At 41.7% G+C, this 16,012-nt stretch overlaps 1 protein-coding gene across 6 annotated transcripts in view; it reads right to left on the bottom strand.

Moving 5' to 3' along the window:
* The window catches only part of NCKAP1 (NCK associated protein 1), a 62,887-nt gene that overhangs the window by 33,673 nt on the left and 13,202 nt on the right, over positions 1-16,012 (bottom strand). For 3 of the 6 annotated variants that reach the window (XM_052676192.1, XM_052676188.1, XM_052676189.1), the window contains 2 exons: positions 8,527-8,544; positions 7,286-7,396 (listed from right to left, as the gene is read on the bottom strand). In XM_052676192.1, the coding sequence (XP_052532152.1) occupies positions 7,286-7,396; positions 8,527-8,544 (129 nt within the window). The remainder of the gene's footprint in view (positions 1-7,285; positions 7,397-8,526; positions 8,545-16,012) is intronic. The other 3 variants (XM_052676194.1, XM_052676190.1, XM_052676191.1) reach the window with 1 other exon arrangement.

Genomic DNA, 16,012 nt, shown 5'->3' with positions numbered 1-16,012 from the left:
CTGTTAAAATGAATGGGACAGCTGTTCAATAGCTCAGAGCACTACAAGGATCCCAACACTTCACCTCCAACATTCAGTTGCTCATTACTATCTCGATACGTGAATTAAAGCAGCCTCATGACACTTAATGTGAAAGACTGCCCTCTAAGTGTCCGTGAGACTTGCAGTTGATGAGCTCCATCCTGCCCAGCGCCAGTGAAGCTCTCCCAGCACACACCTTATGCTCCAGCTGCCCCACACTCAGAGAATGGAGCATCAGAACCACGAGCGCTCGGTACATTCAGGGCTGCTCTGCCAGTCTGCAGCTGTTACGGATGGAAGCTCATTGCCTTACATGCTGGAGTTCAGCCTTCAGCCCACACGTTTAAAATACTGCAAGCGAGTTGCATTTAAAATACTGAGCAAAAGTAAGGTTTATTTCTACGTAACTAAAGTGTGAAAAGGATGAAACTGAAGAGCCATTTCATGAATCTTCTGTGACAGACTATGGGAGAGGAAAAAAGGGCTGTCATCACAAGTGCACACGTGCCTTAACGTCTCCTCCCTACTGCAATCCCACCCTGGGCTAAGCAAGGGGCAATGCTAAGGCGACAGGGTACTGTATGCAATACCTACATCCGAGTCTGTGCGTCATGCTTCAAGGCCAGAGAGTGGGGAGACACAGCAAACAGGAGACAGTGCTGGAAACTCTGCTTTCCAGAAATTCCAGGAAGTTATTAATCAAAAACATCTAGAGAAGCATTACTTGCACCCTACCCCATATTAAGGCATCACTGCTGTACGCTGCCACTTGGATTTTTACCCAGCCAACTGCAATCATGTTAGCGAAGCACGGTGCACAAAGCTCTCCTCACACAACACAGGCTGAACAGTGATATTTAAAAGCTGTTTACATCACGTAGGGCCTGGGATGTTTATTTGTATTTTTATTGCTCAGGAATGTAGGCGTAGCTCTTACCACACCCACTGCAACAACATCTTCCATTACCAATTTCCTAACAGCTGTTGAGCTGCATTAGGTGCCATACTGCCTTGTATTTGATCAAGACTGTTTTCCTCAGCTGTAATTCTCATCTCTCTATCAGCAAATACTTCTGTTTCCATTATTCAGTATTAATTTTGAAGAAGGATAAGCTGAAATATAGAACTTTCACCATGACATTGTTTTCACTGCAGTTAACCGTGCCTTACTTACTGGTTAGACAGAAGAGTTTTATTTATCTTCCGAGAACTTGAAGAACAAAACATACCAGCAAGGATGTCAGTAAAATTGTTAAACAAGGTTAATTAGACTTAAGATGTATGAAGAGCAAGAAAAGAAAAAAATCACTTTTGTGAAATGCTTAACAAACCAATTTGTTAAGCACGTTATCTGTAAGAGAGAAGCTGACCTTTACCAAGTTTATGCATATTTCCTTATTCATATTAACCCCTAAATCTTGAAACAACTGATTACATTCACAGAGAACCTATCTTAAAAGAAACAGGAATCAAATCAGCAATCGCAAGCCAGCATCATTTAAAGCTCGTATGAATGCTCAGTAATGAGAGCAGCAACAGAGATGCAGGCACATTACTGACATCAGTAAATATGAATCCACAAGAAAAACAAGGCACAAGTGAAAAAGTCTCTAAGGGAACTGCATGCAGAAAAACAGGATAAGCACAGCTCTGTAACTACTGAATCATTTATCTGACTAGCAGCAGCAGCACGCGCACAAATGTCTGATACCATCATCCAAGAGAGATGATAGGGAGGGGAATTCTCCAGTTTCTACATACTGACATCCTTCCTGCATTCAGTAGTGTAATTTTATTTATTTTTAAACAAACCAACACTACTGCACTGTTACTACAATGCCCTCAGAGGACACACCATCACCTCCATTTTGCCAGCTGGAATATATGCTCCCAAATCAGTACTACGAAGTCTGCCTGCTACAATACAGGGGACACAGGGAAAATATTTACTGACAGTATTCTTGATATTATTTATTTTATTCCATATGCCTGCCAAACAGTCTTTCAGTGAATACTTCAAAAACTCAATTCATTTGAATCGAATTCTGCATCTACAAAAACCACTGCAGCACAGTGGAAAGAGAAGGAGAATCTAAATATCTGAAGAAAAAGTTTTGAGCAGCGTAAATTAACTGCAGAGTGATAGATGTGCCCTTGGTTTTCTCTCCAATTGCATTTTTAATGTTTTTCATAAGTAACCATTCATACCATATGATCTATTTTTGGTTATTTTCGAGTTTCTTGCACCAGGGCAGCTCTCCTGAAAAGGAAATAACCTGCCTAAGTCCTCCACAACTGCTACTGTGTGCAGGGCCTGCTCTCAGCACAGGAGGCCCCTTTTCAGAAGCTGATCTGCCAGGCTTCACCACATTTCCCTATTCCCTCAATTTCACACAAATTTCTGCATTAATTCCTACACTCAGCTCATTACACGTTGCTGTATCATCCAAGCCTTGATCATCGGTCTTGACATCACTGTAGCAACCATTTATGGAGAAAAATTCCCCGCCATGCTGTTGTACAGGCAAAAATGTTTGGGCAAAAAAAGGAGTCCACCTGCCTGCACACTTAACACTTACAGCCGGAAACTGGGAAGAAACTTCACTCAAGATGGGTGACAGTTTTGAGACGCCATCCCTACCACCGTCACCATATAACTGTTAACCATATATACTATAACTACATTTAACTATATAACTATAACCATATATACTGTTCAGGTACGAACGACAGCATGGTGGGTTGGTTTGTGTTTTTCAATGGCCAGACTTTTAAGGACTGAAGACATCAGAAGTACTACTGCACATAAAATGGAAACAGGAGGCATGACTTGATCAGAGCACGGCATTGGCAGCGCAGTTCAACTCGATTCTTTGTAAAAACACAGACAAAAAGGCAGCTGTTGCATAGAAGGTATAGCTTCTTCTGAACATGTGTCATCATGGCACCCTACTCTCAAGTATTATTAAAAACAACAGCTAGTGCAAAGCTTAATGCAGACTGGTTATTGCTCAGATTGCTTTATTCATGTAGGGCATCTCCTGCAAGCCAGATGATGCCTTGGGGAGCTCAGGGAAGCTAAGCTCATCTGCAGTGTCAACTGTATTGTAGGTTCTTTGGGCAGCATGGGAGCTGAACCAACAGCTGTGCAAGAAGGGCAAGACATCCTCTGTCCCAGAAAGGTTTTTAATCTTACTGCCCAGGAAGCCAGGTAGCTTTGTGGCAGCATACAGGGAGTTGGTTTTATTGCTTAAGCAATAAGGTGTCTGGAAAGTCAAGTCTCCAGGCACGAGACCCAGCTCACCGGAAGGACATTTATTCTCAAGTTTACTGGCTGGGAGGATTAAGTTACCTTTTAAATAACAGCTGCCATACATTTTAATACCACACCATTCCCTGGAAAGTAAACAACTATTTTTTAGTGAAGAAGCTTTAATAATACATAAGACAGCACAGTTGAGACCCTGAAGTAGTTTTTCATTTAGGAGAATTTCTAGGCTGTATCCACTAGCACTGTGCAAATGGCAATGCTAAGAGCTTCATTAAAAACAAACCAACCCACGGCACTTGCTTTGTGGCACTGTACTGGAAAGAGCTGAAAGGAGTGATTTTAAAAGAGCAAGATTTTAAGTACTTCAGTGTTTTGAAAGAGACTGAATTGGGAGCATCTACCACAAATTAAACTCAAGGTTGGTTATAAAGCCCATCTTTAAGTAACATTACAATACAAGAACATGTTAATAAAAGCATGCTTCAGCCAGGAGGTCCAGCCAACGTGTACCACCCAGCACCCCTCCCACACTCCCACAGCTCATTTTTGGTGCAGCCCAATCACTCTGAATCAAAACCATGAAAGGGAAAGCAAGCAGCCCAGACATACAAACTGCCAAGGGAGAAAGCCAGCACCCATGAAGAACAGTAGATAAAATTTAGAGCGAGATAGTTCATGTGTACAAACCCTAACCCAGGGAGACTGGAAACGGTCTCACCACTCGCACTCTGCTCTCATCTGATCTTATTCCCAGCCCCCTCCAACACAAACCAGCAGATTGCAGTTGGAGTTAAAGGAAATAGCTCTGAAAAGAATATCTCGAGAATTTGAAATCAACCTAAATGAGGAGATAAGAACAGGAACGTAGCTACTGACAAATCAGGATTAACAGTAGCTGGAAAGCACGGACACTTCCCCCACCAAGCATACCTTACACACTCGTAAGGTTTCATCAGCCTGCTTGCTGTTAAGCAATGACTAAGTCGCAGCATCACCAGAAGACATTTCAAAATATAGGAAGTTTTTCTACAGGAAAAATGCTCAGGAGCCATCTGAGTAGAAGAACATATGTTCAAGAAGGAATGCAGAAATTCTCACTACTTCCCATATGTTTGGAAAGCAGAAAGTGAGCTAGCTCTATTACATAAACCAGAATTTTACCTATGCAGGCAGTAGATTTGCACATCCTACCCACAACGTCCAGAAAATGTACATCTTCTCTCCCTCCATTTCCAGCTCCCCAGCGTGAAGTATTTTATTCTGTCTTTACAATGTCATTAAATGTTAGCATTGGCTAAGAAAGTGTAATTTTTAGGTCCTGCTGCATCAGATGTCTGTTCACATGCTATTAAGCAGAGCTACCTGGCTAGCCAACATCATTAACAGGCAGTTTTAAGAGCTCAGTCTTCACGCTACTCATTTTCAATGTTATACAGTGCTAGATGGTGACTGGAGAAGAAAGGGCAAATGTAAGGTTACTGGGAATGCCCTCTGAGAAAAGCAGAGTGAGTTATGAACTGACGAGGTCCTGAGTTCTCTATAATCCATCTTTTTGAAGACAGGCTACCCCATGCAGTTTTTCTGCCTAGGCAGCAGAGATTCATCAGGTACTTTTTTTTTTTTAAACTGCTCATAATCTTTCACTCTTGCTGCAGTACTTCAACTTAGCAGCTGTTGGACATGAATCCAGCTTGACAGCATGTCAGAGAAGGATCACAATCAGTAGTCAAGGCTTTAGTCAATGAAAATCTAAAGCTCTCTGTAGTAAATGTCACAGAAACACTTGTTTCAACAGACTTAAAACACACATTAAGATAAGGCACCCATTCAGCTAATGCAGAGACCACTCATATTCTTCAATAAAATGGGTTGTCCACCTTTGACACACACAGCATCGCAAGTGATGGTATGTGAGAAACCCACATAACAGCTAAGAATAAAAATAAAAATAAAAAATAAAAAATACAAGCACTAACGATTCTCTAACTGAATGCAAACTTGTTTGCTTGGCAACATCACCTACCGACACATCAACAGGTAATACTGTGTAGATGCACAATGCTAAGAAATGGAATTACTGCAGCTGAAAAATCTAAGAAAGGTCTTAAAAGGCTGTGCTCCAATTTTCATTGCAAAGACACAGGTTATGATGTCTCACGCACTTCCCCTGTAATTATCCTCTAACGTTTCATTAACTGCTGTTTCCTTGTGCCAGTTAGCTCCTTGCCCTTCCTCATCTCTCATCATGTTTCCCTGATGGAGGAACTCACTTTTAACTTACGGTGAGCACTGCTGGCCAATGGGAGAAAGACAACAAGTAGGCGAACAGAGTCTTCCTGACTCGGGCTTGATAATCATGCAGTATACTCTCCCTGCAGTATACATGACTTATGTCCCACAAGGTACTGATTATAAAGGTTTATTTTGAAAGATATAACGCTATAAGAGAAATCTTGTAAAAGAAACAAACTGCTGTTTCCTGTGACCACGGATGCCTACTGCTGGAAGTCAAAATCCGTAGCTTAAACTGTGCTCCTATGTAATGCAGGCTTTTCATAACCTGCCCTACTATCACTGCTTTCCTTCAGTACAGCCCTGTCTACCTCGTGGCAAACAAACAAAAAGCAACAACGAAACATCTGAGTGCATCCTATTTCAGAAAATTGGATTGTCAAGGTATCTCATAAACTTCACAGTACAAAATTCATACACAGCCATCATTAGTTAAGCTCTAAATTCATAGCCGAGAACTGGAAAACACTGGAAACATACACTTAACCATGCTGAATGAGTTCTTCTGTACAGAAGAGCCTTTTTTCAATAGCGTAGTTGCCACAGAAGTTGAAAAGAACACTGAAGTGTTTACCAAGAGATTAGGAACAAAAATTAATTGTTAATGTTAATTTGATAAAGAATTTGCACTATTTGCAACTAGCATAATCATATTCACTGCAAAAACAAGCAATATCAAACAGTACAAAACGTGTAAGCTCAGAAGTGAGAAAGCACACTGCTCCCATTGCAACTGAAATAGTTCCTACCATAAATGAGAGCTTCTGGTGGTTTTATTTGCTTTTTAAGTTGTTGTTGGCATTACTGAGAACATTACATGGGAATTCAGGAGGTTTAAAAACCAACTCACTACCCCTGCTGCTGCTATCACTACCATTCTGCAAAAATCAGAATGCTTAAAGCAAGGCTAACCCTCTCAAGCACACATGCAATTTACTGCATGCAGGGAACATGCAAACCCCATCACCTACCTCTGCATTCCACCTTTTGAAAGAAATATAAGCAGATAAAAAGAAAACAAAAATCTTTCCCTTGACTTCCAAACTGAAACAGAGAAACTTCATGTGCATCACCTGCCAAAAAAACACCTGCAATCTAATTAAAGGCTACAATGTCATCATACTCAGCAATCACAACTGATCTCAATGCATCTGAAAAGAAAATAATTACATTTCTTCAGAATCTGTCTTCTGTCCTGTGCAAGGCTTCTCCTACATACACGTGCCTTATTTCCATGGAGACTGCTACCGCAGGCAGGAGCACCCATGAGGTACAAACACATTTTCCCATTTCTCAGTCAGCTGGCTTATAATGATCTGCTTGTCAGGCCTCATCACAAGAAGTTAGAAGTTGCACAGCTTTCGTTTTCCACTCCCCAATGATTTCTGCTATCAAAGGAAGGCAGCATGCAAATGTAGATTTTTGTGTCTAGAACTATCTCCCACTAACAGCTCTCGGAATCTGAACAAAGAATAAGCAAAAAGAAAGCTGAAACGTAAGCTACAGTAACAAGGTGTAACATTCTAACTAGGGAGTTAGCTCTTGCTGTAGGATCTTGTCAGACAATTGCATCAACGACCCTATTTCAAGTAGGTCAGCACCAGGTGCTTCACTGGCATAATTCACAGAACCTCTCAGAACAGAGCAGCAGTACCAAAGGGCGTTGAAGGAAACAGTACACAGACAGTCATTTCTACTTACATTGTTGTTGCGTGTTTCTACTGCTGGAAACTTCCTGACTATGAATTTGACGGCGGATTCCAGGTTTTTGTCAATAAGATAGGATGGCTTGGCTTTGGGGTCACCACATGCCTATAAAAAAATACAATACAAAATGTAGTAAAAAAAATAATCAATTTTGTCAAATTAAGCGATAGTTGCAAATCTGAAGACAAACTAGAAAGATCTTTTTGTTTTGGTTTCTTGATTTTTTTATTTTTTTTTTTTTACTTTTATTTTTTAAGTGAGCAGGTGATAATGAGAGGCAAAGTGCAGGGACTGTCACAGCTGAAGTATGCAATGAGAAACAGTACAAAGATGCTCTTCTACTGAAAAAGATGCATGGAAGTATCAAAGCAGTTAGTGCAGAACAGCAGTGAGGGAAAAACAACTCAATCCTAAAAGAAGGGAAAAAAAAGGTTTTCTTTTTACTGCTATTCCTGGTTTGAGGTAGTATTGTATTCATGTGGAGTTAATAAACTGTTAGAAAATTCAATCGTGTCATCATCTATGGAGGACTACCCTTGGTGAAACAAAACTAAAGAAGCCCCACCACCAATCGGCAATTAAGTTATCTTTTAATTGTGAACTGCAAGAGAGTTTTCCACCCCACAATCAAAACACCAATACTTGCCTAAAACACCCTATTTCTTTAAATTAGCAACTCACGTTTTGCTCATTTTCCTTTACTCCTGCAGTAGCATAAGCTGTGCTTTAAAAGCAGCAATGAAGAAACTTGATTAAATTTCCATTTGAACAGAAGCCACAGCTCAGTGGAAGCCTCTTGAATAGCCTACACAGACATCTCAGAAGCCCAGGTTGGAGGAGCGACTCAGCTACTTTAGCCAGCTGCAGAGCATGCTGTTGGACCCGCTACTTGTTCCCAACTACTCTAACGAGCCATGCTACACGGTTTAGCTGGGAGAGACAAACTAAAGGCAGCAAGCATTATTAAGGCAACAATTTGTGCTCAAATTGCATTTTCTCTCAATTATGTATTTAGCTTTACACTCCTCAGAGGGATTTTCGTGTCACATGCAAAACTGAATTACATGCTACGCATTTCTACGCAACATAGTGAACTTGAATGACAGCTCGTTTAAACTCTTCCACATCCAATTCTATGGCTGAGTTGCAGACCGTAGAAGACAGAAGTCATGGAGTATGAGACCGGTTCTGAAAGCGGGCAAGCGGGCAAAGGGAAGGTGAAAAGCTTTGCAAACCTTCCAAACTTGTCCTTGCTGGGAAAGCATTGCAATAGAAAGAGAGAAAAATTACACATAAACAATTGACTCAAGTTCTGCAATACGTTACATTTAAGTGAGCTAAGACACTATTACCTACATCCAAGAGAACATTACGACCATCTGTTACTACAGACAGCACACTTTCTAGCGGATAGCGATTATTCTGATACTCACAAACAAGTTTACATGTACTTAATAGAATTTTACTATTGCGCACAGTTCAAGTACAAGCTGAAACACGTAACTTCTAATAGTAATTTCAAACGTAAGTTCGGGAAGGAAGGAAAAAAAAACGAGTTCAACATCACATGCATCTACAAGGGAAAAACAGGAGAGAAACTCAGTGAAGTTTTACATACCTGAAAAAGAAACGGTAGCCAAGAAAAAAAAAACAAAACAAAAGTCATTATTGTAAGTTTCTACAACTCCTGCCTGCAGCACACGACCATCAAAATGCATGTTAACGAACTACTCCGACATCTACACTCTGACATTTGCTAATTTTTCCACAACACATACTAAACTTCATCAAAAGGTTACATCCATAACATCCCAAGAGGAATCGATAACCAGCACCAGCTCAGCAGCGCCCACGTCACTGATGAGGTATGAAAATGGTTGCTTCGGTATTCTCACAGCAGCAAACAACACGAGCCACAAAAGGTCTGTTCCACACACACTTCAAAGTCTTCACTCTATTTCTAAAGTAAAAATTACAAGTGTCAAAAATTGAACAACTCACGCTTCAGCTTTATGAAGTCTTAATGAACCAGAAGCCACAAATCTCCTAAAAATCTGTATCAGCTTAATGGAAGTTGGTATCCTTGCCACACATGTAGCTTTCTCTAGCAAAAGGATTACAAACTAAGGAATGATCTCAACAGCCAACACACATGCGTATCCATTATATTTCAATGCACTTGCACTCATACAGGTAAAAATTCTTAATCCTGCCACTACCTTCCCTAAGTTTCTCGGCCTGACTTCAGGAAGTACTTCCACGTATGCTATTTCTCACTGCCTCCTAGCACCGGATGGCCTTTCTCCCATAAAATGAAGGTTTACTTTCCTAGAAGTTACGTTCCAACCAGGCCCTTGCATGCAGCTTCTTCACATGGAAACAGCCCTCGGAAAACACAAACACAAACATCCTCACTGGGTTTCAGCAACTTGGTTCCCAGCAATGACAAACGTTATTTGCAGCCTAAGAGGCAAATCCCTGCAGACATCCAAGAGCGCAAGACACAGCTTTGTTCCTTCTCACTGCTTATTTGCTAACATTACACGTACAGCACCTGTAATTCTGCCTCCTAATAAATGATGTAAGATTAATCCAAAGAGCAGGAAGAAAACTTTAGCATGCTAAGAGCTTTAAACCATTACTTATATAACCCTAAATCCCACCCTCTAAGAAACTACACAAACCTACATTTCAAGGCTATATATCTGAGCATCGAGAACTCCAGAATTCATATGGACTTGCTAGCACAGCATTTGTGGAATACAGCTCTCTGAAGCTACGGGATTCCAGCCCCTTCAAGCTCAACATACTATACCACAAGAATCTCCCAGCAGACGCCTCCCAGTTCTTTTGAACATTACCAAACAGCTGTCAAACAGTTGTGATGAAAAAGCTGATGCAGAACTACCAGTGAGACCAGTCTACATCGCTATTTAAAAGACAACACTAGGGAGGACGCAGATGCTGGATTTCTATCCAACTAGGCTTCATTTCTTTCCATAGTACTTTAGAACCCTCCTACAACAAGCTCCTAACCAAGGAAGCAATTTTTCTTGATCCGATTCTGTGCATTCAACCCTAGCAAGAACAAGCCAATTTCTATAGCTCACAGTCATTAATCAGAACATTTCTTCGCCATCATACGCACAGGTCATCAAAACAGACTAGATAGATGAAGTTACATGAACTGTTCAAGTGATTTACAATGCCACGTATTCTGAACTAAAGCAGCATTTTCCTCCCTCTGGAAACTACATTAATAAACAAAATTCAGACTCCTCTTCACTTGAAGCTTACAGCATTCCTCCACACAAGTGTCACTTTGGAAACAATGAATACTACGTGGCTTCACTTTTAGACTACACTGCATAAGCAGCAGCCTACAAGAAAGCACCGAGCAACTGCACGCTTAATATCTACACTGAAGGTTAAGCAGTCTCTAGAGAACACCAAGGACCACGAGTATAATTGCCCCTGTACCACAGAACACCAATGCTAAGAGGTGCACCAAAAAAACCTTTTGCCACAGTACAGCTGGAGTTATCACTGCAAAAAAACAAAGCCTAACTCTGTACTGCCAAGCTGAGGACATCAGATATTGGACAAGGGCAAAAAAGATTTATGGACAGCACTACCGTACATATAGAATTACAGAACCATTAAGAGTGGAAAAGACCTGAGATCCAGTCCAACCATCCACCTACCATCAATATTTCCCACTAAATCACGTCCCTTCATACAACATCTAAATGTTTCTGTAACACCTCCAACGTCACTGACTCAACCACCAGCAGACCATTCCAGTGCATTACTGCTCTTCCAAGGAAGAAATGTTTGCTCATACCCAACCAGAACCTCCCCTGGCACAATGCGGGACCATGACCCCTGGACCTATCTTTAGTTACACAGGAGAAGAGGGTAAGCCTCACCTCACCACAGCCTCCTTTCAGGTAGTGGTAGGCAGCGATAAGGTCCCCCGTGAGCCTCCTCTTCTGCAAACTAAACAATCCCAGCTCCCTCAGCCACTCCTCAGAAGACTTGTGCTCCAGATCATCACAGCTTCAATGCCCTTCTCTGGACACGCTCCGGGGCCTCAGCGGCTTTTTTGTAGCGAGGGACCCAAACCTGAGCACAGTACTCAAGGTGCAGCCTCACTAGAGCTGAATACAAAGGGATGATCACCCCCCCTGCTCCTGCTAGCAGGGCTATTACTGATAAAAGCCAGGAGACCATTGGCAATCTTGGTCCCCTGGGCACACTGCTGGCTCACATTTCACTGAGCATCAACCAACAACTCCAGGTCCATTTCCTGCACACAGTCCACCAGCCATTCCGCCCCAAGCCTGAAGCATTGCCTGGGTTGTTGCGGCCAAAGTGCAGGATCCAGCACTTGGTCTCATCCCAGCCACCCAGCCTGTCCAGATGGCTCTTTAAGGCAGATCAACACTCCCTCCCAACTTGGTGCCAGCTGCAAACATACTGAGGGTGCACCCAATCTTCTCATCCCAGTCATCATTCATTAAGCAGAGCAGACTCCAGGTGATGTGACACGATAGCTCACGTGCAGGCACAATCACTGTCAAAAGCCAGCAGCATGGCACAGTGTGCGGGGCACAATCTTCCATTTGTAACAGCTACACTTCACTCCAGCCTTTTGCACAGACCTGCAGGATCCTCAGGAGCACTGGCAAATGTTACTTCAGTTACGTGATATAGCTCTAAGTTACTGGAATACGGAAACAGCTTTCATACCTTTCTTGTTGGCGCTAAGCCCCATCTACTCCAAATGATGAACAGGGGCTATTGCCCAATGAAAAAAGAAAGAGAGCCAGAAGAGAGCTATCGCTTGAATCAGTATTCTTCTATTTTCATCCTTCAAACTGTCAACATCAGTAGACTATGATAACATAAGTCATATACTGCAGTAGCTTAATGTGGTTTTATACTTAGGATTTCACTGCTACTACAGACCTGAGATAAAATACTGCTGAGCAGCTTCACTGGTGACAATATATACTGAAACAATCAATGAATCACCTTGCTTTCAAGTTTCATTTGTGAATGAATCTGCATTAAAAACATTTAACAAGCAAATAGGTGCAATTTCAACTACAATAGGTATTTTTTAAAAGTCATTTCCTTAGCCAGTAACATACATTAATAAAAAGAAATATGCTAAGATGTCTAGTATTAAAAAAGAGGAAAAAACTCCTGTATCTACAGATCACTACAGCACATTCTCTTGACACACGGGAAAGGCACGTGCAGTAAAAACCATTCTTCTTCCCTGACGCTGACATTAAAGACTTCTCCCTAAAATAGATCTGAATTTAAACACTTGGTTTGTGGTTGCACATCCTCCAGAATTATACTAAATAATAAATGGCAAAGAAATACTCAAGGAGACAAGCTCATTATTAACTCCACGTTTCTGTAGCATCGAGCGCACTATGTATTTCTCATTTACATCATGCATTTAAAAGTAATGACATTACCAACTGACAATTTCTGACTTTGAAAAAAAATACAACTACAGAGAACAGAGAGGTGGATAATCAAAGAGTAACTGCTTTGAAAGCTGAGTGCATTAGGAAGCAGTTCACATTCCATTACTACTTCTGTCGACCTACCATGGCCGCTGTGCTGCACTTCAGGTTTTGAGGTAGCTCGAGTTCAATAATAAACTAGCTTGTCCCAGACGGTCTTTGTGAATGAACCCTTTTAACAGCTATGAAAAGATACGCAAGCATCAGCCAACCACACAAGGACAAATTATAGCTTAGTATTTTGATGGCTAAAATTTAACCTTCCTAGTCCAGATTTATTTGCTCATAACCGTGCATTGAACCACAGAGCATCCACTGAATTTAAACTCAAAGATCCAACATATCGAGTGTAATCTCATGTGAAATCTGAAGAAACAAAGCTAGAAATAGGCCTTGAGAACTTGCCTACCCTATTTTCCCTGTCCAAAGTAGGATCAACTGCATTTCTCTTGCTTTCAAGGGGGTATCTATCAAATCAGTCCTTCAATAGAGCCAACTCAAAAGCATCCTGAGATGACTTGTTCCACTATTCAGTCATCTTTATCACTAGAATGGTCTAAGACCTTAGCCGTATTTTTCTTGCTACAATCTAATTCACCACTTCACATTCTCTGTGGCCATGCTGACTTGGACAAGGTATTCCTCTTTGCCCTGCAGTAGTCTGCAATATTGGAAAACTCGCATCAAACATAACAACCTACTTTTAAAAGGATTCATCGCTTAGTGGATCAATTTCTCTTCGTTCCAGGCCACCCGCACTGTTCTTCAGACTGCCTCCATTTTGTCCACATCCTTCTTCGAGAGTGTGTTGAAACTGCTATTTTTCAGGTGAGTCTCAATGCATGCCATGTACCTACTCACACCTTTATCAAATCTGTCTTTTTTTCTAGCAGTTAAACCTAGTTGGCCCAAGTTTTCCTCTGCTTCTCCCAACTATTTTCTGCAGACCAGCCCCCTCATTACTCTTTACCTTCTATTTCACGTTTCAGTAAGCATAAACTGACTTACAGTTGTGCTTGCTCAGCTACCTACAAAATTTGTTTGGGCATACCTACAACCTCTTAGGCTCCAACTGAACTCTAACTACGTTCTTCGTTATTTCTGCAGCTCTTCCCTGTTTGCTACCCAAAAATTTAATAAGCATGCTGTATTCATCACCTAGGCTGTTATAATGCCATAATGGGATGGAAAGTACCACGATAACACCAGGGTGGCATAGTTGTTGGCTACAGGAAATGAGAACGAGCCCAAATGCAGCAGCCACACTTACAAAAATGAAAGAAAAGAGCTGCTTACCTTAAGAAGGCTGCAGGCAGACAGGGGCCTCCAGCAAAAGATCCCCTCGCCTCCACTGCCAACCCTGAAATGAGATCAGGGAAGGGACCGATCCGGGTTCCAACCCTTCTGGTCAATGAGATTCATTGCATGCACCTGAGCTCTGCTGGGTGGGCCCTGCCTTCCCACCAGGTGCTCAATCACTGCTTCAGGCTGTGACTTAGCACTGCCACTACAGCTGTTAATGCAGAGCCTGGCTGGAGCAGAGCTAGGACACAGCCCAGGGAGATGCTGTAGGGCTACACTCCAACAAGGACATTTTCATAACCTTTCCCTAACATGGTTACCCATCTGCTTTCATAATTACAATTTCATACAGACCTTATTTCCTGAGATTGTTTGTGTGAACAATCAGATGAGGTAACATCAGCAGCCTTGCTAAGGTCAACGTGCAAAATACCTACCAAATTGTCCTGATGAGAGTGACCTGTCATCTCACTGATGAAAGAAACATGCTTGGCTTGATACTACCTGTATACATAACTCCATATTATCTTCTTGTGTTTGTAATGCCTATTTAAATCAGCACTCGGGTCTATTACTCAAATATAGGGCAGATGAAACAAAAAACAAAATGGAAAGAAGTTTCACTGCCACAACACTTTCCTTGATTGTAATTTATAAAGTACCAATGATAAAAAAATACGGGGCAATGGGAACATCCTCTCCATTTCGATTCTATAGCATGGATTGTTTAGATTCTCCAGCTACATCTCCTTTGATACAGATCTCAGAAATCGCCCGCAACAAAAACAGAACTTGCTTTTTTCAGCACACAGCAGGGCAAAGAAAGAGCAACTGGGAGGCAGGGGAAAGCAACTAGTATGGATGCCTCTAAACTAAGAGACAGTGCAAAATAATTTTAGGTGCCTACCATTGAGACGCAAGCATAAGCCCATCTAGATTTCCTTCTGTATATTTGAGAAGGTATCATGGGATATTTCAGTACTGTATTTAAAAGCTTAATGTCTCTTGACAACATGAATTGCTTTTTGGGATCTTTTTGGAATATTCAATCTGGAAAAAAAAAAAAAAAAGAAAAAAAAAAGTCACAGGATACCATCAGTTTGTATTTGCCTCCAGGGAAAAGCAAGTAGCTTTTCTGCCTTGGCAGCATGGATCCTAAGTTTGTTTGCTGTTTTCTCCTGACTACCAGCTGGACAGTATTTTGGACCATTCCTCTAAGGCTACAAACACAAATGCACCAACAAATACTGTTGTCCTAACCTTTAAAGAACTGTTAATATCAATCAAGCACTAAAAACAGCCCTGCCCCACCCTAAGTCACTTCCTGATGACTTGAAGATGTTATCTGCTCCTTCCAATATCAAACTTACAACTCAGAACAAGATCAGCAGTGAGCTTCTCCCCTCAGCTCAATGCTCTGCAGCCCTCTTAGAGCTCAGGGTCCAAAGGGTGATCTAATTCTACACCCTTCCAAGTTTCAGAGCTCCGTAGTTCGGGAATTTCTCCATGCTTGCCAGTCGCTTTTAAGGCTCTTGCACTGTTCCAAAAAAGCCACGGCAGTGCCTGAGCAGAAGAGCAGACTTCACTGACTGGCTTACAACTTTCTCATCAATGTTTAGACTTCGTCAATTCCTCTCCAGTCCAATTCTGGAGCTCCTGGGATCTTTTCCTTCACCCTAGTCTCACGACCAGAGTGAAAGGCCGGAGACGCGAGGGTCTGCCTCTATGCAGCCTTAGCCAACCCAGCCAACTTCTCATCATTTTACCACAGGAGAACTGGTGCCGTCCTTCTTTACCCTCACAGCACGGTTGCTCTTTCATAAATAGTATGTCATTTAACTGCTGCAGGAGATAACCAGGAAAAAAGTATTCA

Source organism: Tympanuchus pallidicinctus, unplaced genomic scaffold (assembly GCF_026119805.1).
Source record: "Tympanuchus pallidicinctus isolate F22 unplaced genomic scaffold, pur_lepc_1.0 scaffold15, whole genome shotgun sequence".
NCBI classification, from domain to species: Eukaryota; Metazoa; Chordata; class Aves; order Galliformes; family Phasianidae; genus Tympanuchus; species Tympanuchus pallidicinctus.
The sequence above is the reverse complement of the archived record's forward strand: the minus strand, read 5'-3'. Positions and strand labels throughout refer to the sequence as shown.